The sequence below is a fragment of the Geotrypetes seraphini genome, chromosome 8, assembly GCF_902459505.1.
Source record: "Geotrypetes seraphini chromosome 8, aGeoSer1.1, whole genome shotgun sequence".
In the NCBI taxonomy this organism is placed as follows: domain Eukaryota; kingdom Metazoa; phylum Chordata; class Amphibia; order Gymnophiona; family Dermophiidae; genus Geotrypetes; species Geotrypetes seraphini.
In genome coordinates, this window is record NC_047091.1 from 92978246 (window position 1) to 93004642 (window position 26397).

A 26397-nucleotide genomic window follows, 5' to 3' on the forward strand; every position below is an offset into this window, starting at 1 on the left:
AAAATAATACGAGACCAATGAAGATGGTATAGTGTGCTAACTTGTGTGGCAAAATTTGCACAAAGGATGCACCGCTGACAACCAGAAAGACATCTAAAAATCGAAAATGCCCACTTGGACGTTTTGACCAGTAAGATGTCCAAGTGCTGGCTTATACTGTCCTTTGGATGTCTATCTTTTTTGAAAATGAGTCCCTATATGTATAACTAGGAGATATGCCCATAGCCTGCCAATACTTTGCCCAAGTATATGCCCCCTCTCCCTCCCCCCTCCCCCATTTGCTATGGCACTTAGACCCTACTGTATAGAATAGCATCTGGTGCACATGGGCACCTTTGATATGTATAGATGCCAGTTTATAGAATTGGCTTCTATATGTTTTCTTATATTGTGACAGCGAAAGTCCTGTCATGCTGGAAGAAACCCTGCAGTTCTCTAAAACTATCCCTAAACCTGTTCCTAGAAGCAGGCAGGTTAGGGAAACTGCCCTGCAGAATTTATCCCCAGTGAAAGGCAGCCCAAAAGTGACCCAATTATACTTGTCTAGTTCTAGGGTAGGGAATGCTAAAGGCAAAGAACTACAAGTACCAGCATGCACCAGGCCAGTGATAGCAAAACCCACAAAGGGATTAGCTCCTGCAATCAGCTCTCCTGGGGGCAGGGCTAGTCAGCAGGGAAGCTATCCAGGCTCATTAGCAAAGCACCAGAGAACCACAGGTGTTTCTAGAGACAATCAACACCAGGGAAAAGGGTGTGGTCTCTAGGCCAGAGAGGCAGCCACCAACCTTCAGCCTGCCTGAACTCTTGGAAAGAGGCAGACCAGTGCAATCCAGGGGCCAGAAGCCAGAAGCCAGCATTCCCACAGGAAACAGGGAGAAAATCTCAGGTCTGAATCTTGTCAGCATTTTTCTGAAGGTAACACTGTTTTGGATGTAGAAATGCCAGAAGAAATGTATACAAGTGATTATGAAATGGAACCTGTAAATTCCTGTTTGCCTAAAGCCATGCTTACCAATTAAAAGCTTGGGGAAATCATATGCTGTTTCTGGGAAGGTGGAATTGCCTCACAAACCCTAATAACAGAAGGGTGTAGAACATCTGCTTCTGATTAAATTGAAGTTAATAGAAGAGTTGGAATAATTGTGTCCTGAATTTGCACAAACACAGAAGTACTGTATAAGAACTGGGCTGAGCAGTTCCAGCTGGTTCCAGGACTCTGATACTTAAAGTTTAGTCTTTTGTTTTTGTAATAAGGACTGGCAGAGCATAGCCTGTGGAAAGCACATGTTTGTGGAAAATTGCCAGATTGTGAACTGTACAGCTGTGGAGCCTGCTTAGGCTAACAAGCTGTTTAGCCACCAGAGCAAGATTGTGTTTTGTTTTGTTTTCTTTCACCAAAGTATAAACCAGAAAATAATTCACACTAAACACCTTTGCTGGATCTTTTTTATTTTGATGCAGACACCTCTCTACCCTCCATGCCTCATTCAACCACTCAGCTGAGGCTTGCATGACCCAGGCTCCTGGCTGGTTAAATAAAAAATGATTGAGCACCTGAATAAATTCATGTAAACCATTCTGAGCTCCCCTGGGGGAATGGTCTAGAAAATTGAATAAATAAATTGCTTGTGTGGAGCTATCTGCTGATAAAGGACAAAAAGAAAATCCAACAAATCTGCAGTAAATCTGCAGTGAATAAATGACAAAGAAAGGTACTACAGACAGATGTACAAGAAGCAGGCAAAGATTGTTGCGTACAAATAGACCACTTTATAAAAAAAATGGGACCCACCATTGCTAAAGTAAACATCAGACAGGTCAGGTATATTTGTTGTGTTTCCTTAGTCACCACCATTTTATGGGACCCCTGAAGAAGACGTGTTGTTCGAAACACGGACCGTGCTGGGTCCCATATTTTGTGTAAAGTGGTCTATTTGTGCGCAACAATCTGTTTATTTGGTTAAAATAAACTTTGCCTGCATCTTGTACATCTGTCTGCAGTACCTTTCTTTGTCCGCTATCTGCTGATATCCAGTGGCACTTATCAGCCCAAATCACTAAAGTGAAAATCAGATATTTTGTGGATAGTCAGGCAGCAGAGTCAGCACAGTTTGAACCAATATTCAGAACTTAATTACCTACATTAACCAGATAGATTGGACCGCATAAAACTCAGTCCTAACTTCATCCAATTTTACTTACGCAGAACTAAGTTCTGAAGATCACACTTAACTGCATAAGGGATAGCTGGCTGCATGCCGTTGGCTGAATACTTATACCTATGCTTATACATTTAGGCCTGTCGTTCATATGCCTAGATTTATGAGTCTAATTTATGAGCCTAGTGCTGAAAATTGTGATTAGCTCCTAACATTTTTCAGTGTCCTATATCCACCCCTGTTGCCTACTCACTTTTTATGCTCTTAAATTTAGGAGTTTTGTGGAGTTTTGAGTATAAGTTATGCATTCATCATTATCAGAGGCCAGTTTATGAGCATAAATCTCAAAAGTGTAAATCCTTTTGGGTTGCCTAAATTTAGTTCAAAATCAAAATTAACTTGCACAGTTTGGGAATCCTGACCACCTGATTTGTTAGGTGTCCCTCCCTCACCCTCTCCCCCCCCCCACCCTGCTGCGCACGCACCCCCTTCCCTTTCCCTATACCTTTTTAACTTCTCCAGCATGAACAGCATGCCCACCTTGGTGTTGGCTTGCCCTCTGATGTCACTTCCTAGGCATGGGTTCCGGAAATGACATCAGAGCGCCAATGTGGGCATCAACCTCACACACTGGGGAAGTAAAAAATGTATGGGGGAAGATAAGGGGTGTGCACATTGCAAGGAGAGGAGCGGGGGGGGGGGAGGGGGAAGGAGGAGACATGCTGCGCCGTTAGCAAGATGGCGCCCAGGGTGGACTGCTCCCTTACCCACTTACTATACCACTGATCGAGGATCAGGGCATTAGCAATCTCTGTTGAATAGTTTAAATGCTAGAAAAAGCCATCGTATGATTATAAAACTTACAATATTCATAATAGCCAGGATGTACTGCTCAATGTCTCGGCGGCCATGGTAACCAACCATCAGCTTATCGGCTACCACCAGAGTTTCCACATAGCGTTCAGTGCTAGTAGATCTCTTCAAGGCCATCTGGCCTCTCTGTGTCTGATTGGCAGATGGTTTCAGAAGAGCAGTTTTGAAATTCCTCAGCCACCAATGACTTCCTTTCCATGGCTTTTCATCTTTAAAAATAAAATAGTTTGGTTATTATGTTAGTCTACTTGAATGCATGGAAATAAATATTAATAAACAAATCTAAGATGATATATTCTATGGCTCACTTTCAGGATTTGACGTAATGAATGGCTTAACGAATTCTTGTAAGCTAGGCAAAACATGTAGTGAGTTAGTCAATAAAATGATATTACATTATGTTTGTGTTCATTGATCTTTATTTCCATAAATTTCTAAAAATAAAGGGTTTGATATTCAAAAGCATTTATCCGGAGAATGCTGGGGCAAATTGGGGGGGGGGGGGAGGGGGAAGAGGAACGAGTAGCACAAGAAGCTATCTGGATAGCAGTGATATTCTGTTTACTACCCGAATAACTATCCAGATAACTTAGGATGGGAGGAAAAAGTCATTCCAAGTGTATCTGGATAGACTGTGTTGACAGTGGCTGAATATCACTGCTACATGGGTAGTGCCATGCACTTAAAACAGTATTTGGATATTCAGCAGTGGCCACTATCCTGTTATTACTGCCTCTGCATATCTGGATATTTTTTGCTCATGATGGCCAGTGTTTGAAAAACATACTTGTTGGTCTAAATTTAAAATAAAAAGGGAACAAAATATTCTAGCTTTATCCAGGACCAACATGGCTACTAGAACTCAACTCAATGCAATCTTGGGTCTTAGAAAAGGTTAGAGAGAATTGTAATACTTTTTAACAGACATCTAGAGGGATACCTGAATCACCAAATCTAATGTGCGATAAATGCTGTGGATAATTTTTTTTGGTTGGGTCGATCAAAAATAACACAACCTGCAAACTTTATTGTCTTACCAGGATTCAATGGCCAGTATTACTGTTAATTATCTGTTAATGAACATATTTCTACATGGATGCTAATTGCATTAAATTAATGACTGCACGTAGATCTCAATTATCCCTATATTGACTGGGTAAATGTAACATCAGGGCATGCTAGGGGAAAAAAATTCCTTGATTAAATCAAGGACTGCTGTATGGAACAGCTGGTTCCTGAACCAACAAGAGACAGAACAATTCTAAACCTAGTCCTTAGTAGAGCACATGATTTAGTGCAGGAGGTAATGGTGCTGGGGCTGCTTGATAACAGTAATTATAACATGATCAGAAATGATATAATCTCTGGAGTAAGTATACACAGGAAATACAATACAATAACATTTAACTTAAAAATAGGGGACTATGACAACATGAGGAGAATGGTAAAAGGAGCAGCTGCAAAGGTAAAAAAATGTACATCAGGCATGGATGTTATTTAACATAAGAACATAAGAATTGCCGCTGCTGGGTCAGACCAGTGGTCCATCGTGCCCAGCAGTCCGCTCACGTGGCGGCCCCCAGGTCAAAGACCAGTGATCTAAATGAGTCCAGCCTCACCTGCGTACATTCCAGTTTAGCAGGAACTTGTCCAACTTTGTCTTGAATCCCTGGAGGGTGTTTTCCCCTATAACAGATTCCAGAAGAGCGTTCCAGTTTTCTACCACTCTCTGGGTGAAGAAGAACTTCCTTATGTTTGTACGGAATCTATCCTGATTTGATCAACAGATTGGCTATTAGTTGAAGCAGTTCAGCTATAGTCCCTTTCAGTTCCTTGATGACCCTTGGATGGATGCCATCCGGTCATGGGGATTTATCACTCGTAAGCCTATCGATCTGCCTACATACCTCTTCTAGACTGACCGTCAACCCTGTCAGTTTCCCGTCTTCGTTTCCAGCATATAGCCTGATGGGTTCCAGTATGCTGTGTATATCCTCTTTGGTAAATAAAGATGCAAAAAAAATGTGTTCAGTTTGTCGGCGATTGCTTTGTCCTCTTTTAGCACTCCCTTGATTTCATGGTCACCCAACAGTCCCACTGCTTCCTTCGTGGGTCGTTTCCCCTTATTATATTGAAAGAACGGCTTGAAGTTTTTCGCCTCCTTGGCTATTTTTTTCCTCATAGTCTCTTTTGGCCCCTTTTACCGCCTTATGGCACCTGCGTTGATGTTGGTTGTGCTTATTCCAGTTTTCGTCCGTTCTTGACCTTTTCCATTCCTTAAACAAAGTTTTCTTGTCTCTGATTGCTTCCTTCACCTCATCTTGGAAGTTCAGACCTGATATATTCGATCTATTAAAAAAGAAGGAAGGAAGACCAAACAGCAGCCAGCATGGTAACAAGTGAGGTGAAGGAAGCTATTGGAGCTAAAAGAAAATCTTTCAGAAAATGGAAGAAGGATTCGACTGAAAATAATAGAAAACAGCATAAGGAATGGCAAGTTAAATGTAAGGTGCTGATAAGGAAGGCAAAGAGAGATCTTGAAAAGAAGATTGCTTTGGAGGCAACAACACATAATAAAAACTTTTTAGGTATATTAGAAGCAAAGATCTGGAAAAAGAATCAGTTGGACTGCTAGTTAACCCAGGTGTAAAAGGGGCACTCAAGAAAGAAAAGGCCATAGTGGAGAGATTAAATGAATTATTTGCTGAGGAAGTTGTGGGGGAGATACAATTGCTAGAAATGGTATTCAATGCTGATGTGTCAGAGAAACTTAAATAAATCTCTGTAACAATGGATGATGTAATGGGGCAACTTAACAAATTAAAGGGTAGCACGGCAGATGATGGGTTGTATCAAGAGAAGTTTCATCAACAGGAAGCCTGAGGTCATGATGCCATTATACAGAGCCATGGTGAGACCTCATCTAGAATACTGTGTGCAATTTTGGAGGCCACATTACCGTAAAGATGTGCTCAGAATTGAGTCGGTTCAGCGGATAGCCACCAGGATGGTCTCGGGGCTAAAGGGTCTCTCGTACGAAGAGAGACTGAACAAATTGCAGCTCTATACTCTCGAGGAGCGTAGGGAGAGGGGAGACATGATTGAGACATTTAAGTACATCACGGGACGGGTCGAGGTGGAAGATGATATCTTTCTTCTCAAAGGACTCTCGAACACAAGAGGACATCCGCTCAAACTCAGGGGAGGGAAGTTTTGTGGAGTCAGGAAGTACTTCTTCACGGAACGAGTGATAGAGCATTGGAACAAGCTTCCAGTACAGGTGATCGAGGCCCGCAGTATCCCAGATTTCAAGAATAAATGGGATACCTATGTGGGATCACTGCGGGAGTCATACCAATAAATAGGGTCGCTAGGATATAGACTTAATAGAGCAGGTCATTAGAGTTAAGGGGGCCAGTAGACTTAAAAGGGGGTCAATGGTATGGGCAGACTTGATGGGCTGTAGCCCTTATCTGCCGTCAACTTTCTATGTTTCTACTGACAGAATAAAAATGAACATGCAGAGCTAATGTTAGTAATTAGTAATTTATCTTTACAACAAGACTGGAGGTTGGCTAATGTAATGCCAATTTTTAAAAAGGGTTCAAGAAGTGAGTCAGGAAATTATAGACCAGTGAGTCTGACATCAGTGCTAAGAAAAATGGTAGAGACGATTATAAAGATTATAAAGATTATAATAGAGCAGGTCAGTAAAGTTAAGGGGGCCAGTAGACTTAAAAGGGGGTCAATGGTATGGGCAGACTTGATGGGCTGTAGCCCTTATCTGCCGTCAACTTTCTATGTTTCTACTGACAGAATAAAAATGAACATGCAGAGCTAATGTTAGTAATTAGTAATTTATCTTTACAACAAGACTGGAGGTTGGCTAATGTAATGCCAATTTTTAAAAAGGGTTCAAGAAGTGAGTCAGGAAATTATAGACCAGTGAGTCTGACATCAGTGCTAAGAAAAATGGTAGAGACGATTATAAAGGACAACATTACAGAACATAGGCATAAACATGGATTAATGAGACAAAGCCAACATGGATTTAGTCAAAGGAAATCTTGCCTCACCAATTTGCTACATTAAAAGGGTTGAATAAACATGTGGATAAAGGTGAGCTGGTTAATATTGTGTATCTGGATTTTCAAAAGGGATTTGACAAAGTACCTCATAAAAGACTACTGAGGAAATTAGAAAGAACAAAGATATTTACCTGAAGCAGGTGTTATCCGAGGCAGCAGGTATATATTCTCATATGTGGGTGATGTCATTCATGGAACCCAGTGTAGACACTGCAATGTGTATTGTCACTTTAAATCTTTAGGCAGTGCACATACCATGTGCGTGCTAGTGCCTTCCCACCCAACATCAGCTCATGGGACCATCAGTTTAATAACAAAGCTAAGAAACCAACTAGGGGAGGTGGATGGGTTGTGAGAATATATACCTGCTGTCCTCAGAAAACACCTGCTACAGGTATGTACATTTGCAAATTCACACATGAGACTCCCAAGCTGCCAGGATCTGTAAGAGATTTAACACTGGTGAAATCCTACAGGGTTGGCTAAAATGACTTTCCAAGTGAGTAGTTTGAGAGAGAAAGATGTCAGTGGTTCAAAGGGAGATTTCATAAGAGCAGGGAGAACCACGTTAAGATCCCAAGCAACGAGGCAGCTTGATAGGTGGTTTTGTGTGGAAGAGGCCTTTCATGAAACGGGCTGCTAAAGGATATACAGAAAGAGGTAGGAGTGAAATGCACTGATAGCACTGAAATGAACTCTAACCAAATTGGTTTTTAGACTAGAATTATAGAGGTAGAGAAGGTAGTCGAGGATGGATGAAAGTGGACATGTGACAGGCTCCAGAGAATGCAATGCACATCAGGAAGAAAAGTGTATCACTTGAAGCGATAACAGTGCTGAGTGGAAGGTTTCCTAGATGCTTCAATGACAGAAGATACTGCAGTCAAGAGGCAGAAAGCAGTTACCTGTTCGATGACAGAACCCAGTGTTAATGAGCAGGGGTTGGGATGAAGTAGGAGCCCTTTATTCTGAGTTAGCAATGTTGGAAATGGTTGCAGTTTCTATGGTTTCCTGATCAAAAGCTCTAGAAGGAGTAGAAACCAAATCTGGCATGTCCAGAGGGATGGAATGAGGTCTAGAATGGGTCAAAGGCCTCCAGTCTTTTATAGTATTAGGAAATACTTGGAATAGAAACCCCAACCCCTCTCCTACAAAAGAACAGGTTCTATTGTGTTTAGCTGGAGAAGGACCGAGAGTTCCTGATGAAGGAGAGATTTCTGGAAGGAGTTGAAAAGTAGTAGCTGGTTTGGAGGGTTTTTGAACAGATGTAGGGCATAACCTTGAGTAACAACTCTATGCACCCACTGATCTGTTGTGATAAGATCCCAACATTAGTGAAAAAAGAACAATCTGCCTCCAACAGAGAGAGTGGGAGGTAGAATTAGGGGAACATTGGCAATGGTCTCTAGAAAAGAGTCAAAAGGACAATTGCTGTATGGACTGGAATTGAGGTAGAGACTTTTGCATCTTTTGTTGTTTTACACAGGAAAACTGATCAGCAGACCTAGAAGATGATAAAGATGGCTGGCTATAACAACATTTTGTGTTATAGTAGTATGAACATCTAAATAGTGCAAAGTATCTTCTAGAATAAGAAAATTGAGTGGTTTGAGGCTTAGACAAAATTGACATGGTGACTGTGTTTTTAAAATTTGACCAGCCACTTCTTCAATCTTCTCTCCAAACAGATCATCATCCTTGCAAGGAACATCTGAAAATTGCTCTTGGAATGAAGTTTCCAGATCAGAGATAAATGGTGCATAGCAATTGCCACTGCAGATGCTCTAGAAGAAACATTAAATGCATTTAATATGTCTCTAGTTAGGAGATTTATCATAGTGAACAAGTTATTGGATAATTGTTGGAATTCTTTATGTTTGTCCTGAGGGAGGAATTCTCCAAACTTTGAAAGTTGTTTTAAGCAAGGATTTTAAATAAATGGAAGAATAGAACTGGTAGGCCATAATTTTATTTATGAGCATGGATGATTTTAAAATGTATTTACCAAAAGGGTCTAGTGTTCTGGTTTCCCTACCTAGAGAAGCAGAAGCTTAAGACCTTGAACTGCATGAGCATTTTAGAGCAGATTCCACAACTAGAGAGTGATGTTGAAGTTGTGCTCTCTCAAACCCTGTACACTTTTGTATTCTATACATTGTATCAAATTATTTAGGAGCTACCTGGACTGATAGAAGGGTTTCCCCATTCTTAAATAGGTCATTTGTTTAAGGCTTTAGTACTGGCATTCAAAGAATTTCATGAAATAATTCCAGACTACATTTTTGAGAAATTGCCAATCTATACTCCTATATGTTCTTTACGATCACAAGTGAGAGGCGATTTTATATTCCTTCAGCTAGATTGACTTCTTCAGAAAAACCTCGCAAACAAGCCTATTCTATTTTTATAACTAAGTTATGGAACCAGCTCCCTTCTAATGTTAGATCATTACATGGAATACTTGTATTTCATAAGATAGTAAAAACTTATTTGTTTCAAATTTAGTTTTTAGTTACTGGATTCGTTATTTTGTTTATAGGTTTGATCTTTTAATCTTTTATAATTTTTTAGATTGATTATTGTTATTTTATAAGGTTATGAAAACACTCCATACCAATCACTAACTGCTCCCCCATATCCTTTAAAACAGAGGTGCCCAACACGTCGATCGCGATCGACCAGTAGCTCAGGAAGGCAACGCGAGTCGATCGCGGAGCCCATCCCGGGCTTCGTGATAGACTCGTGTTGCCGTCCTGATCTACCGGGCCGATCAGCCTTCCTCTCCAGTGTTCTCTCTAGGGCCTTTTAGCTGGGCGGTCCGCCCAGCTGTCATCTGCTGCTGCTGCCGCTGCTGAACATAAAAAAAAAAACGGCTTGGAGATTTCAGCCCGTAGCGAACTTATGCTCCGTGGCTCTAACGTGTGCATGCCGGCTTCTCTTCTCTTCCCTCCGAAACCGGAAGTTATGTCCGGGGGGGTGGGGGGAAGAAGGGAAGCCGGCACGCACATGTTGAGAGCCCTGAAGCAAGCGTTCACTACGGGCTAAGGCGGGAGACAGGTTAGTGAAGCATTTTGCTCTTCTTGCTGCCGGGTCCTGCCTACTTTCTGTTTCCGCGAAGGCAGGACCCGGCAGCATTTCCCCCAATAGGTCGATTGCGATCTTGGGCCAATCAGCCTTCCTCTCCCCAACGGCAGAATTGACGTCAGGGAGAGGAATGCTGGTCGGCCGAAGCAGGGAGAGCCTGGGCCTGTTATTGGTGGCGGTTTGGGTCCTTGTCCCCGATGGCAGTGGCTTGGGGGAGGGCAGGGAGAAAGAAAGAAAAAGGGCAGGCAGGGATACAGAAGGAAAGAAGAGAAACATAAAAAAAAGAAAGGGAGCAGAGAGAAAGAAAGGGCAGGGAGAGAGGAAGGAAAAGTTGGGGGAGGGAATGAGGTCTAGAGGAGAGGAAGCATACAGGCTAAAAGAAGGGAAGAAAGATTGGATACACAGTCAGAAGAAGAAAGTGCAACCAGAGACTCATGAAATCACCAGACAAGGTAGGAAAAATGATTTTATTTTAAATTTAGTAATCAAAATGTGTCTGAATTTATATCTGCTGTCTATATTTTACACTAAGGTCCCCTTTTACTAAACCGCAATAGAGGTTTTTGGCGCAGGGAGCCTATGAGCGTCGAGAACAGCGCTGAGCATTCAGCGCAGCTCCCTGCGCTCTAAAAACTGCTATCGTGGTTTAGTAAAAAGGGAGGGGGGTATATTTGTCTATTTTTGTAGGGTTGTTACTGAGGTGATAGTGCATAGAGTCATCTGCTTTGACCTCTTTGGAAAACCCTGGAATAGGAATGATAATTAACATTTTCTATGCGTACAGTGTGCGTTGTGTTTTTTTTTAATTTTATTGTTGGTAGATCATTTTGACTTGGTCATTTTAAAAGTAGCTTGCAAGCCCAAAAAGTGTGGGCACCCCTGCTTTAAAACAACACAACTCCCCATAATACATAAATGAAATGTGTCCAACTTTGAGGCTGGCATCGGCAATCCAGAAGAAGCAGAGCTGAGCCAAACAGTAAGATGCTCTTGCCTGAGGTACCCAAGACATCATACACAGTCTCCATGTATAACCGCATCCAAAATTGCCAAATGGCCTTAGTCCAGAGTCAACAGTTCAACCATGAGCCAAAAGCATAGTGATATCATAGGGGGCTGAGTGCTACAACATTTCACCCCAGACAATGCAATATGGTTTAGCTGAGGAAGCCATAACTCAAGATTTTCAATCTCAGTCAGCAAGACCCAACAAACTGCTCCAGAAATCCTCAAGATGTAAGATTAGAAACAGATATAATCCCTTTTTTGTTTTACTGCAATTTATACATAAAGGCTCTCAGTTCAGTAGGGTTCATAAAGAAAAAAAAGTCTTGTCATGAATCTTTGACAGGGTATATATTCCAGCACCTGGAATAAAGGAACCAGAGAGAAGTCTCTTTGAGAGAATCAGAATAAAAAGACAGCCTGGATTTAGGTCTGACTGTGGGTTCCAGGGTGGGACTAACTGAGACTTATTTGCATATTGATTTGCCTACAGTGAAAGTGACTATTTTGAAAGGAAAACAGCCCTTAAAGAATGGGGGAATTGGTAAGGAAAAGGGGAAACCTCATCTTAGAAATTGGAGGTCCCCTCAGACTAAAAAGGTAAATGGCAATTGGCTTGACAGGGGCCCTCACCTTAACTAGCCTAGGAGGCTAACATTAGGACTCCAGAGCTGAAAATCCCTGGAAGGCAGAGGTCTGGCTCCCAGGAGTTATCACAGTGTTTGGAGTGGACTTTGATGGGGTATAACATTGCAAAGTACACTCCTTTATTCAGTTGTTAGATTTATATTATTTTTTAATGTTTATTTTAGGTTATGTCTTGTTTTTACATTTATTGTGAAAGTATTTTTGTAGCCCAATCTGAGCTACTGTATTTGGGAAGACGGGCTAACTAATCAAATAAATAGATATTTTTCATGACCTTATATGAAGGTACCTTGATATAGTAAGTTTGGTGGTGATTCACAATCAAGAAGCTTCAAAAGCTATGAACGAGGTTCTTCCTCTGTCACTATTTTAATGGGAAGAGCTTGACTCAATTGTCTTATAAATCCAGTATAGGATATGCGGTAGAGGAGAAGGTTCAGAAGATATGCCATAGGATTCTTTGGCTGACAAATTTGGCAGATCTTCATCAGAGTGCTTTGAGATATTTGAATCATCTTTTTAGAATGCCAGCAGCAACATGAGTTAAGTTGCAATAATGATTTAAGTTTCCCCCCTCCTTGAAAAAGTAATGCGAAACGCATCGGCAAGGGAAAAAAACTACATACAAGCTAAGTTATAAAATCTTATAAATTAAAAGTTATATTTATAAAAAAGTTTACAAAGTATTTATTTGAAAAAAAAAAAAAAAAAAAGATTAAAAATGCCAAGATGGGATTAATGAGGATCTCTATCACCACGAGATATGTTACTCGGGTGGACATCTGAAAATCCCATATATGCTTGTGCCCTTGTGCTTTAGGGCTGATTCACAATGCTAACTGAGGAAGGGATTTGGTATCTTTGAAATATCCGAGTCAGACTTCTCAAAATACTCTTTCTTCTAGGCGAATCTGGGAGTGTACATCAAGAGGAGCATCAAGGCAGGGTCAATGCTCTGATCCAGTAGATAACTCTCTGCCAATGATGACTCATGCGATAAATGGGTCATTTCAGGGGTGTGTGACTTCATCCTCGATCAATGAATTGATGTATCCTTGGGCTGGGCTAAGACAGGCATGGATACCTATAAAGTCTGTGTAGACTGCATCTGCAGTAGCCACAAAAGTTCTTGTTTGAGCATTATCCCAATCTCCTCATGTAAAGTCAACATCTGCATTGGAAGAGACATCAGCATGGAAACAATCTGCCCAGCAGGTTGTCTGGGTGTGGCAGACCTCAATGTCAAGGTACGTCTGGGAGAAGACATGATCTGCAATAATGGAGAGTGATGTATGATGCATCAATACTTACTATGCGTAAAACAGGTGGACACCTGGGAGGCTGTGCCATGCCTAGAAGGGGAAGTATGTTTATGCTTCTTAGCTTTCTTACATGATACCTCCCACTATGGGTGATGCATGGAAGAAGACAATATCAATTTTTTTCCTTTGAAGAGAGCCCAATGTTGATCTCTTTGAAATGCTGGTGCATGTGGTGTCAATACCAATGCTAGTGTTGAGTCCTGAATCTCCCATCGTATTTGATGTCGATGCCAAACCAAAAAGTCTTTCACACTGAAGTTGTTGGGCTTTAAGTGTTCTCTTTTCCATTTGCATACAGAGGTCATGGTGAATGTCCCCATGGTCAGGACCTTGACAATAAACATATCAGTTAGGGGGTCAGAGCCTGAAATGGTCTGATTACATCAAGTACATTTCTTGAAGCCACTTGGCACTCTCTTTGACGTAGAGGGAAAAGCAGCTCATGTGAAGTCAAAAGGCTCAATGGCCTTGGGAGGTCATGTGAAAAGTATACCAAAAAACATCCCTGGGGTGAAAAAAGTCTTGAAGTGGCCTGAAGGCCAAAAAGTTAAAAAAAAAATAAAAAAAATTTAAGGAAATGACTAAAAAAAGAAAGAAAGAATTATAAAGAAAACTTCAATAAAATACAACCAAAAGGCATAAAAAGATATCTAAATTTTACATGCAGAGGAGAAACCATAGACACAGCTTCTCAGAAAAGTAAGAATTGATAGTTCCACGAGCTGATGTTAGGCAGGAAAGCACCAGAATGCATGTGGTATGGGCACTGCCTAAAGATTTAAAGTGATAGTGCTCTTAGCAGTGTCTGCACCAGGTACAATAGATAACATCACCTACATGTGAGAATATTGTTTGCTTGTCCTTGACGTATCATGGGATATGAGATAAAGTCTTGTTAAAAAATAGAAAACAGAGAGCAGGGTTAAATGGTCAATATGGAGAAGGGTAAATAGTGGGGTTCTTCAGGGGTCTGTGCTGGGAGCACTGCTTTTTAACATTCACAATACATCTCTAGGTCATTGATAAGTATAATGAGTAAGATAATTACATTTGCTGATGACACAAAATTGTTCAAAGTTGTTAAATCGCATGAGGACTGTAAAAAATTGCAAGATTTTGTGAGATTGAGAGATTTGGCATCAAAATAGCAGAAGGCATTTAATGTGAGCAAGTGCAAAGTAATGCATGTGGGAAAAAAGAACAACTATAGCTACATGATGAGGATTCCACATTAGGAGTCACTGCCCATAAAAAGGATCCAAGTGCTATCATTAAGGATACATTTGTAGCCCTGGCTTCTTGCTGTGTGGCTTGCTCTGCAGGCTCTGGCCAGCTATTCGGGTTAGGGGGGGGGGAGAGGTTGGCCGGCCGACAACAGGGCTCACAAAATGAATGGTCTTGCAATGTAATGATGGTGGTTATAGTCTCTCACAGACTCACAATTCACACTCAAGCTTGGGCATAGGCTGGGACCGGTCAAATCCGGTAGGCTGGAGGATGGGCAACTCCGGGGTTTCATTCACCCACTCGAATTCTTCACTATCCATTTGGATAAATGACAACAGCTCAGTCCATGGTATGAGTGAACCAAACTGGAACTTATTTAAAGTGTTCTTTAATCAAGTCTTTGAATTATTTATACTCACTTTGTGAAAGGCAGATATTCGAAAGATTTTTCCCTATCATCTCCTTTTCACTTTAGAGTCCATTATTTACGTATTGTTCAGTAAGATGACAATTTGGTTCTATCAGTAGATTTCCCCCTGTCACTTCCAATTCACTTTAGTCTTCACTATTTACAAAGTCTTGTCAGTTTCCTCTCAAATTGCTCTGAGAGTCTCCCTCAGTCTCAGGCGGGAGAATGGAACAACCAAAAAGCCCAGATCACACTCCTTCCTTCTCTTTTATAACCTTCCTCCTCCCTCCTGGGAAAAGGGATCGCCATTTCCTCCCACAAAAATTCTCTAGCCAGAGTCAAGATTCAGTGACTACCTGAAAAATCCTCCAACACTGCAGAGGCATTTTTCAGGGGGGTGGGGGAGGGAAAGGTGGAGGTCACACATTGAAATTCTCGGCTCAGTGTGCAGCGGTAGCTAAGAAAGCAAATGGAGGGGGCGTCGCGTGCCCGCATTCAAGAAGGCTGCCTAGCGATTCTGCTCCGCTCCAGCCCTGCCTATTAAGTGCCTCCACAGCTCCTCCGAGCGCGTTTTCAGGTCCCACGTCGCAGCCTGCACTTACCGGAATGTCTTCTAAGCCCAGTAAGTCAGACTCTGCCCTGCCTGCGAGCCCCGCTCCGCCGCACTCCGCTTCTAAACGCTCCAAACATGAGCCGCCGTCTCCAGCTAAGGCCCCAGCCGCCCACGCGGTCGCGGATCACAGCGCCTCCATCTCGCAAGACCTGCAGATTCTCCGTGAATTGATGCAGGAGAATCTCGCTGCTACTGCCGACATCAAAACAGAAATGACCAATATAGTGACTCAATTAAAGCAGCAAAACGCCCGCATTGAATTAGTAGAGGAACGTTTAACAGCACATGACGCCCAATACCTAGCTGTGCAAAGAGACTTGCTCAAAATTTCATCTCTACAATCGGATCTTGAAGACATTTCTAACCGCATGCGTAGGAGCAATGTGCGCCTTCTTGGCTTACCGGAGTCCACAGAGGGGAAAGACATTCTGGAATTCTTACATTCTTTCATCCCAAAAATGTTAAAGATTCAATTCTCTCCTCCTTTGGAGATCGAGCGAGCACACAGGGTCCCCTCGGGCCCCCCCTCAGCATCCAAGCCTCCGAGACCCATTGTTATGAAGCTTCTACGCTTCCCACATGCTCTCCAAATATTGCAATCCGCAAAATCTACCTCTAATTTATCTGTGGATGGAAAACGGATCACATTTGTTCCTGATGTTTCAAAAACTACTGCTCAAAAGCGAAAGGCTTTCTTGTCCATGCGGCCTCAACTAAAAAGTATTGGAGCACAATATGGGCTCTTCTACCCGGCCCGGATGCGGGTGACTTACCACAACTCCACTAAGAACTTTGATTCGCCAGTGGACCTTCAAAAATACCTTGATGAATATGTGGGAGCAATGACCTGACTGATCAACCCTATTTGTTCTCTTTACCGCTCTAGAGGGCTGTGTTCCTGTTTCTTCTGCGTCAGCGTTCACCATGAGGCAGGCTGAGGAGCGGTCTGCTGAGCTCCTCTTGATAACATGCGACCCCATCTATGGAGCTTCGTTTATTATTCTGTTCTGGTTTGCTGTAAGCATGATTCTGCTACCTTCTTTTCCTTCCCCCTCCTTGTTCTGCCTGCACGGAGTGGTCATCTTCTTTCCATCTTATCATGGTCTCACCTAAATGTCTTCAGTTGTTCCTGAATTTCATCCTTCACTGCTAAAATAAATGGTTAAAATTCACCTAGTCTCTCTTAACGTCAATGGGATTAACAGCCCCATTAAAAGGAAAAAGATCCTACACTACTTCAAACACTTGGAAGCGGATATCTGTCTACTACAAGAGACTCATCTTTCCCTAGAGGAAGCACAGAAACTGTCAGGGGGCTGGGTCCAACACTGCTTCGCCGCACCGGCTCAGGGTAAAAAACATGGTGTTATCACCCTGATGAAGAAATCCCTTAATTTTCAACTTTCCTCTCATAAATACGACCCCAGCGGCCGATGGTCCCTTGTTGAAGGTTCAATAGAGGGTCAACCTTTAAACATCTTCAACATCTATGCCCCCAATGCTGATGACCCTTCTTTCTTTCATTCTTTCCAGACTGCGAGCTCCGTCTCTTTAACATCTCACACCATTTTCGCTGGGGACTTCAACTTTCCCATCGACCCATTCATAGATAGGTCTTCTACTTGCCGCCCTGCTAAGCTGGGAGTCCGCACTGCAGTTCACAAGTTAATGGACTTATATGGATGGTCTGACATATGGAGAATTTTTCACCCAACCACCAAAGATTATACTTTCTACTCTGCTCCCCATCAATCTCACTCCAGAATTGACTACATTCTAGGATCCAAAGACATTCTGAATCTTGTCTCTTCCTCACGAATCCACGACATCACTGTTTCAGATCACGCAGCTGTTTCTTGTACAATCCAATGGTCTGTTCCCTCCTCCTTTCGACAATGGAGAATGAATAACTTTCTCCTTCATGATGAGGACTTTCTCTCCCACATTAAGAAGGAATCTCAATCATTTTTCGACATAAATCTTTCTTCAGTTACAGACTTCTCCCTTGTCTGGGAATCCTACAAAGCTTGGCTCAGGGGAGAAGTGATCAGTTATTCTGCCTTTCAACTCAAAAAACGCAAATCTACCATTCTTCAACTGGAATCAGAGATCCACTCTTATGAGTCTCAGCTCTACCACCACCATGACCCTTCCACTTATAAAAAATTACAACTTCTTAAATTTCAATATAATGAAATCTTCAGCTCGCTTGCCTCAGCTTCCATCTTTCGCCGATCTGCTACATACTACTCCTCTGCCAACAAATCTGGTCGTCTACTGGCTACATTCCTTAAAGGCAAGCACTCCAAACACAGGGTCACTCATATTAAGTCCTCTTCTGGCCTCCTCCACACCTCTACCAAGGACATTTTAAAAGAATTCCAAACCTTCTATGAAGATCTCTACTCATCTGAAACCTCCTCGTCTGCTAACTCTATTCCAGACTTTCTTCGCTCACTGAATCTGCCCACTCTGTCTGAATCCCAACAGCAGTCTCTCCAACAACCACTTTCTTCTGAGGAAGTCCTTCGTGCCATCTCCTCTTTGCCCTCAGCCAAAGCTCCAGGTCCAGACGGCTTAACCTCAGAATTTTTCAAGACATTCTCAGATCTCCTATCTCCACATCTGCTCTCTTACTTCCAGAACTTATTGTCTAATCCTTATGGACTCCGTCGGTTCCTAGAAGCAAACATCATTGTTATACCGAAACCAAACAGAGATCCTCAACTTGTGAAGAACTACCGACCAATTTCACTCCTAAACCTGGACTACAAAATTTTTGCTAAACTCTTGGTATTCCGATTAGAAAAAGTTATGCCTCATCTGATCCACAGGGATCAGGTGGGCTTTATGAAGGGTCGCTATGGAGCGGATAATACTAGATTATTATGCCATGTACTCCACTCCACTCTATCGGACACTAGCCCTAAAGCCATTGTCTCACTTGATGCTGAAAAAGCGTTCGATAGAGTGGAGTGGAACTATCTGTTTACTGTTTTATCTAAATTTGGTATTCCTCCACCTTTCATTCATATGCTATCTCTTCTTTACAATAGTCCCACTGCTAAACTGATTGTGAACGACGAAGCTTCCTCCTCCTTTACTCTACATAGAGGGACCCGTCAAGGCTGTCCTATATCCCCCCTTTTATTTAATTTAGCCTTGGAACCCCTCCTTGTAGCCATTAGAACCTCATCCACCATAAAGGGTATCTCAATAGCAGGTATTGAATTCAAGATCTCTGCCTATGCAGACGACATCTTGCTATATCTTTCAGATCCTGAACCCTCTTTGTCCTCCTTGATACAGTTAATCTCTTCTTTTTCCTTGATTTACGGATACAAAATTAACTGGGACAAAACTGAAATTATGCCCTTAAATGATTCCTGTCTCCCTTTTACTATCTCCTCTCAGCCTTTTTCCTGGGTTTCAGACGGGATTAAATACTTAGGACTCACATTTGGTAGAGACATCCGCTCGACTATACAACTAATCTCTTCCAAACTCTTCACTCAGCTCTCCTCCATTCTCTCTTCCTGGTCTCCCTTACAGCTCTCATGGTGGGGCCGATTAGACACCTTAAAAATGATGGTGGTACCAAAACTCACATACATCTTCAATATGTTTCCCCTCCTTTTTCCACCTTCTCTATACAAACAACTGGAATCCAAGATGGCGAGATTCCTCTGGCATGACAAACCTCATAGAATTGCGCTTTGTAAGCTGAAAGCCCCCACACACCAGGGCGGTGTCAACTTTCCAGATCTCTACTGTTATCATAAAGCCTTTCTATTAAGACAGGGAGCGGAGTGGCTCTCCTCTCCTTCCTTGTCGGACATACCCAATTGGTTACGTTTAGAAACGTCCCTTGTGAAACCTCTTCCCCTTCTCCGCCTGATGGGCACTGCGAACTTCCTTGATCACCTCAAAAATCCTATTCTCTCGATAACGCATAAAGTCCTCACTGAACTCGACTCCCGCCTTGATATCCCTTGGCATCTCTCCTCCTATTGTCCCCTGTGGTATAATAAGCACATCACCATTGACAAAAAACCTGTCTCCTGGCCTCATTGGTTTAATCATGATATTTGGGACTTGGGTTCGATAAGTCACCCTAACGGAACCTTTTTCACATTTAACGATTTAATGGAATCTTTTTCTATCCACGCTTCCCACTTCTATCAGTGGCTTCAGCTAAGATCATCACTTAAAAAATCTGGCCTTTTCCCTGTATCTTTTCGCTCGGCTCCCTCCTTATATACCTTCTCTCGACAATTTCTAGCCCTAGGCCACACAGCTTCACACTTTTACAAACTTATCAAGTCTCTACTTCCTATATCACTATCCGCTTCACAGACTCCCTGGGAGACGGATCTTGGGATCTCCATCTCAGAGGAAGCCTGGTCCCATGTTTATCACTCCACCTTCCACACTTCCCGCTCAGCTTCAAATCTCCAACACATGGTCTTCCTACTACATAGAGCAATGTGGACCCCAATCAAATCACATAAAATTAATGCCTCTTATTCAGATCTCTGCTGGACTTGTCAATCTGACACAGGTTCCCTCAAACACCTTCTCTTTTCCTGTCCTGCAATTATTTCATACTGGACCTCTACCTGGGACACCATTTGTTCCATCTTTCATATCAATATACCCTTAACCTACCAGATGCTCCTTCTGAAATCCTTTGAGGTATCCACTTTGATTTCTGACTCGAATTTTTGTCTGTTTGATCTCTTACTCTCCTTGGCTTTAAAAATCTTACTTACCTGCTGGAAGGACCTATCCAAGGCCTCCTACTCTCAATGGTGGAATCTTGTATGCCTCACTTACAGAACTGAGGCTTATTTAGCTAAATCTTCTGATAGATTTTCTTCCTTTCAGGTGAAATGGTCACTGTTGAAATCTTACTTGCACTCCATCTCTTCCTCCTGAACTGACCACTCTTATCTATCTCTCTTTCTCTCCTTCTATTTCTCTTCCCTTTCTTCTCCTCTCTTTTGTATCATTGCCTTTTTCATGCTTATATTTGCTGTTAGGAGGTTTTTCTAGAGTTAATTTGGGATATGCATTTGTTGTCCCATGGAATTTATAGTTATGCAATCTTATTTGTTGTGTACCTTTGAGTGTTAATTGTACTCGGATCAGCATGTTTCCAGCTGTTCATTATGTATGTTTACTCTTTTCCATGCATTGTAAACTTAAAATCTTAATAAACAAACCGTGACTAAAAAAAAAAAAAGAAAGCAAATGGAATGCTAGGAATCATCAGGAAAGAAATGGAAAGCAATGATGAGAATATTTTTAATCATAAGGAGTGGAACATTTTTTTCCATTTGAGGGGGCCCAAAGGCTCCGCCCTAGCCCCAGCAGGATCCTGTAGCACAACATCTCTTTCCAGCTCCCAACTCCCCCACCTACCTTCTCTGATCGCTGTAATTTTAAATCTTCTGGCAGCCACTGTGCAGAGTCAACAAGCAGGCCTGCCCCAGAAGTCTTCATTCTGTAGCGATGCTGCATGGTGGCTGCTGGAATATTTAAAATTACAGTATCTGGGAGGTGGGTGGGGGAGTAAAGCCATAACTGACTCTGACAGCCAATTTTTGGGGAGGCCATGGCCCCTGTAGTCTCCCCTGTTCCGACGCCTGTGGTTATAATTCCTTTGTATCACTCCATGATGCAGTTGCACCTCAAACACTGTGTACAATTCTGGCCTCCCCATCTCAAAAAAAGATATACAGTAGCGGAATTAGGAAAGGTACAGAGAAGGGTGATGAAAATGATAAGAGGTACTGTATAGGATGACTTTCCTATGAGGAAAAACGAAAAGCACTAGGGCACTTCAGCCTGGAGATGAGATGGCTCAGGGAAGATTTGATAGAGGTCTATAAAATACTAAGTGGAGTGGAATGGGTAGAAGTGAATTGCTTGTTTACTCTTTCCAAAAATACTAGGTCTAGGGGGCATGCGATGAAACTACTAAGAAGTAGATTTAAAACAAATCAGAGAAAATATTTCTTCACTCAATGCATAATTAAATTCTGGAATTTGTTGCCAGAGAATGTGGTGAAAGCAGTTAGCTTAGCAGAATTTTAAAAAAAGGTTTGGATAACTTCCTTAAAAAAAGTCCATAAGCCATTATTAAGATGGACTTGGGGAAATCCACTGCTTATTTCTAAGATGAGCATCATAAAATCTGTTTTACTCTTTGGAATCTTGCCAGGCACTTATGTCCTGGGTTGGCCACTGTTGGAAACAGGATACTGGGCTTGATGGACCTTAGGTCTATCCCAGTATGGCAACTCTTATATTGTTATAATTTGTAACCACTTCAGCAATTGAAGGGTTGAAACCTTCAGGATCCCATACCATATCAGGTAGACTGTGATTTGAAGCCAGGTTTCATTCTCCAGCAGTGAAAGACCAATTCATCAGTCATATGAGCTTCAACCTTTTCTTGGCTGCAAAATCATAGAAGTTCATTCTTTCATGATTCAGTAATGGGAAGTCTTACCTAACACACCGCAGGCTGCTTCTAGGTGCTGGTACCGCAGCGATGAGCGTTTGTAGACAACATGTGGAGTGCCCTCTTCCCCATTCAATCTGGTAAAGTTTGTGTCAGAACCCAGGGGTTCAATAAAATACTCTTCTTCATCGGCAATGATGATTCCATACTGAAAAGAAAAAAGAAAAAATTGCTGTGCACCTGTTGTAGTGTATTAAAAGGTGGCACATTAGAAAATATCAAGACCTATTTATGAGGGGCTGCTGAAAAGTTCTCAGTCCAACCAACAAAGTTGGGGCAGACTCCATCAAGCGCTATACACTTAGTCCAGTGATCTTCCACTTTTTTCATTGTCAGAAAAATATGGAACAAAATACAGTGGAAAATCTGATTGGCCCAGGCGCCTTAGGCCCCGCCTGTGGGTGGGGGATTTGGGACGGCTGGGCCAATCCGGCCCCATTCTGCCGTTGGCTGCCTGCCGGACAGGCGGGTTTGGCACCCATCTGTCCGGCCAACTGGAAAAAAGGTTCGGGGAAGGGGGTGGGGGGTCGTTGGGGGGAGAGGGGGTTGTGTCGAGGGCAGAAGGGCCTGGGATCTCTCCTGCCCGTAATGTAGTGCGGGGTGGAGGTAGGGGGTCGCCTGGGCCAGGAGGGCTTGGGCTCCCTCCTGGGCCAAGCCAGTCATGGGGGGGGGGGTCCTGGGGCCAGGAGAGCTTGGGCTCTCTCCTGGCCCAATGTTAATCGACGGGGCAAGAGGGCTTGGGCTCCCTCTTGCCCCGATATCGTCGGAGGTGCCACGGTTGGCCGGGGTAAGAGGGCTTGAGCTCCTTCTTGCCCCGATGTTGTCGGGAGGGGGGGGTCGCGGTTTGACATGGCAGGAGGGCTTGGGCACCCTCATGCCTGGATGGTTGCGAGGGGGGGATTCTGTAACCGGTGTTGTTTTTGACAGACACCGGTTACAGAATCCAGATTTTAGGCAAAGGACTGGCTCCTCCTTCGCCTAAAAGACCTTCTGTTGAACATTTGGGGCTTAGGCGTTTTTTTGTTTCATTATGGCCAAAAAGTGTAGACGTCGTGTAGGTGTACTTGTAGACGTAGTGGAGATTGGGCGTTTAGGCAGAGGAAGGCCATAATCAAAACAAGGGCGTTTGTTTTGGTTATGGACACTTTCCCTGCTTCTGCGTTGAACGTTTAAGGACTTGGGCCAAAAGGGGACTTAAACGCTTTTTTTGATTATGCCCCTCCACGTCATCAAGTCCATTTCATGGGATTTTCTAGGTTATTCTATCAAAATTACCAGCAGGCACATGCCAGATGCATAGCTGCTTCTTTTTTTTTTTTTTCCAATAGAATACATTTTCTTGTTTTTATTTCCTTCTTTCTTACTCTTCTTCTCCTCCTCATTTCGTCTCATTTATGATTCTATACAGTCATTTTAATCTATTTTTGTTTGTTTGTTTGTTCACCTTTCTCTGCCTTTTTATAAACCTGTTATCTAGGTGGAATTTACCTTCTCAGATGACTCCCCAAAACTGCAGCACTCTTCACCCTTCTTTCCTCTTGATTTCCTCACTTTTTCATACTCTTCCATTCTCTATTTTATATTTTTCTCCCCTACGTAATGCCTTCACACATACTGGTGTCCACTTTCTGTATCCTATTTCTACTTGTCTTTTGTTTTCTTATTCTAATGTATTTTCCCTTTTGGGGACCTCTAGCAATTTAAATTGTTCCTCACAAACACTTATCTCATTGCAGTCTTCCACAACTCTCCTATCCCATCCTCTTTATCATCTACTTCCTCAAAATGTATCCTTTTTGTCTCTCATAACCTCTCTATACGTTTATTTCAGCTCATATCGTCCATCCTATCATCCAGTATTTCCTTTTGTACCACCCAACACTTTTCCTGCCCATTCCCAAGTGCTCTTTTTGGTTTCTCTAGACTAATAATAATAATTTATTTTTGTATACCGCTATACCATAAAGGTTCAAAGCGGTTCACAACAGAGTAAAAAAATACATAGTGTAGATAAAATACACATTAAAACAATCAATTAAAATTGGAATACATCAGTTGAAAAGCAAGGATGAGTTAAACAGTAACACAACTAAGATGTAAACATGTCAAAACAGGCATGTCTAATGGTTTTCTAAAATCAGAATAAGAAGTAGCCTCTAATATTGTTTTTCCAAGCCACGTATTCAATTTAGCGGCCTGGAATGAGAAAATTCTGTCAAAAAACTTCTTATATTGACAGGATTTTATAGATGCTGTCTGCCATAGTAGAGGACATCCATGTAAGTGCTGCAGATTGTATGTGGACAATAGTGCTCTAGTGTCTGCCTCTTATTGCTGAAGAGTTCAGGCAGTAGAGTATTTAATGCAGTCCTTAATAGGAAAAAAAAAAAAAAAAAAAATAGGAATGAGGGCATTGTGTGTTGTGAGAGATTCTCTTGGCAACATACTCAGGGTACTTATGGTGAGACAGAAGGAATTGGATGATAATTCTGTTGTTTTGCTCTTCACTACAGACACTGGGGTGTTACCACAATCAAAAATAATATTCAAAACATTGTCTCATATCACAAAATTTAGGATTGAAATTTATGCTCACCAGTCCATTGCAATTGCTTATGGCAACCTTGGAATTCAGGAACTGATCTTGCAGGTGCCCTTTATAGTGACAATCTTCATACAGATCATGTTTCCAGTCCAGCCCATTCTTTTTCCAGTACTCTACAGTAAAGTGGTCTGCCAGCAGATTGGAATGAAGTGTTAGATTGAGGAGAAACTGGGCCTTGTGAGCAGAAAGCTTGTAGAAGATGTGGCGCTCTGCTGGCTCATAGGGAAAAGCACCCAGACTGCGTCGAGAGCGAACATTTACCCGGGATCCTCTCACTTTGTAACTCAGGAAATTTCCATGCTGGTCCACCTGAATGGGAAATGCTATTTCATAATGCTGGAGGCTGGATAGAAACTCATCTGCAGGAAAGGGAAAGAAAGAAGTAAAGACAATCGTACTGATGACGGCACTAGTGAAAATGGCTAACGAAGCTCCTAAGATTTGGGCACTCATGCCAGCCATTATGCTGGTGTAAGTATGTGGAAATACCAAAAACCTCCCAAACCCCAAGACTGAAAATGGGTAAGGGGGAGAGACAAAGACAAAGCACGGATCAACGAACAAAATTGTTTGTGAAGACGGGAGAGCCCTCAGTCACACAGCCACCTACTGGGAGGTCCCAGAGGAAAGGCTGTCACTGGCTTACACCCAGATGGGTGTTAACTGTGAAACATCCCCGGGCTCTCTCCGTATAAATGTGTAAATCAAGTGCACCCCAAAAGTGCAAAGTGTGAAAAAAATATACAAATCAATCAAAAAAACACACTCTCATAACGTAGTTTGAATTTGTCTCTGCCCCTTAACCAGGGGGCCAAAAGAAGAAACGAGTGTCCAAAATCAACCAAGCAGTCTGTGACTTGCTTGGTTGATTTTGGACACTCGTTTCTTCTTTTGGACCCCTGGTTAAGGGGCTGAGACAAATTCAAACTACGTTATGAGAGTGTGTTTTTTTGATTGATTTGTATATTTTTTTCACACTTTGCACTTTTGGGGTGCACTTGATTTACACATTTATACGGAGAGAGCCCGGGGATGTTTCACAGTTAACACCCATCTGGGTGTAAGCCAGTGACAGCCTTTCCTCTGGGACCTCCCAGTAGGTGGCTGTGTGACTGAGGGCTCTCCCGTCTTTACAAACAATTTTGTTCGTTGATCCGTGCTTTGTCTTTGTCTCTCCCCCTTACCCATTTTCAGTCTTGGGGTTTGGGAGGTTTTTGGTATTTCCGTGATTTTTTCACCTCCCTTACTTTAGGGTTCTTTTTTTGGTATAAGTATGTGTACATAAATGCAGCAGGGATGAGTGTAACTTATAGTATGCTGCAGGTTATGCACATAAGTGAGAGCTCCACCTAGGTCTTGCCCATGCTCAGAGGCATTGCAAGGGTAGAAGGTGCCCAGTGCAGTGGCACCCCCCTCTACAACTCTTAATCCTTCTGTGCCCCCCTCACCCCTTGCCCTACCTTGTGCCCTACCTTCCTCCGTACCTCTTTAAATGTTTGTCAGAGCAACCAGCTTTTTGGCCTGCTGCTCACACCGGCATTGGCTTTCCCACTGATGTCACTTCCTGGCCCCACAACCACAGAGTGATTTCAGAGGGGAGCCAGCCAGCATGAGCAGCAGGCTGGAGAAATTGCTCATGCTGGTGAAGATTTAAAGAGGTAAGGGGGATGAAGAAGGGAGGGTGTGAGTGTGGCATGGTAGTGGGGGTGGAGAGGTGCCAGCACCCCAACCAAAATGGTGCCTGAGGCGGTCTGCCCCCTCTTACTAAGCCAAATGCATGCTATACAAGTTAAACAGGTATTTGCATAATAATGCTTAGGCACCCTAGTATTCTA

At 42.5% G+C, this 26397-nt stretch overlaps 1 protein-coding gene across 4 annotated transcripts in view; it reads right to left on the reverse strand.

Moving 5' to 3' along the window:
• Positions 1 to 26397, reverse strand: part of ADAMTS10 (ADAM metallopeptidase with thrombospondin type 1 motif 10) — a 192587-nt gene that overhangs the window by 138694 nt on the left and 27496 nt on the right. For all 4 annotated transcript variants that reach the window (XR_004540309.1, XR_004540310.1, XM_033954332.1 and 1 more), the window contains exons 2-4: positions 24554 to 24921; positions 21946 to 22105; positions 3024 to 3241 (exon numbers count right to left, since the gene is read on the reverse strand). Coding sequence is in view for 2 of the 4 variants with exons in the window: in XM_033954332.1 (XP_033810223.1) it covers positions 3024 to 3241; positions 21946 to 22105; positions 24554 to 24921 (746 nt within the window). In the remaining 2 variants the exon portion in view is untranslated. The remainder of the gene's footprint in view (positions 1 to 3023; positions 3242 to 21945; positions 22106 to 24553; positions 24922 to 26397) is intronic.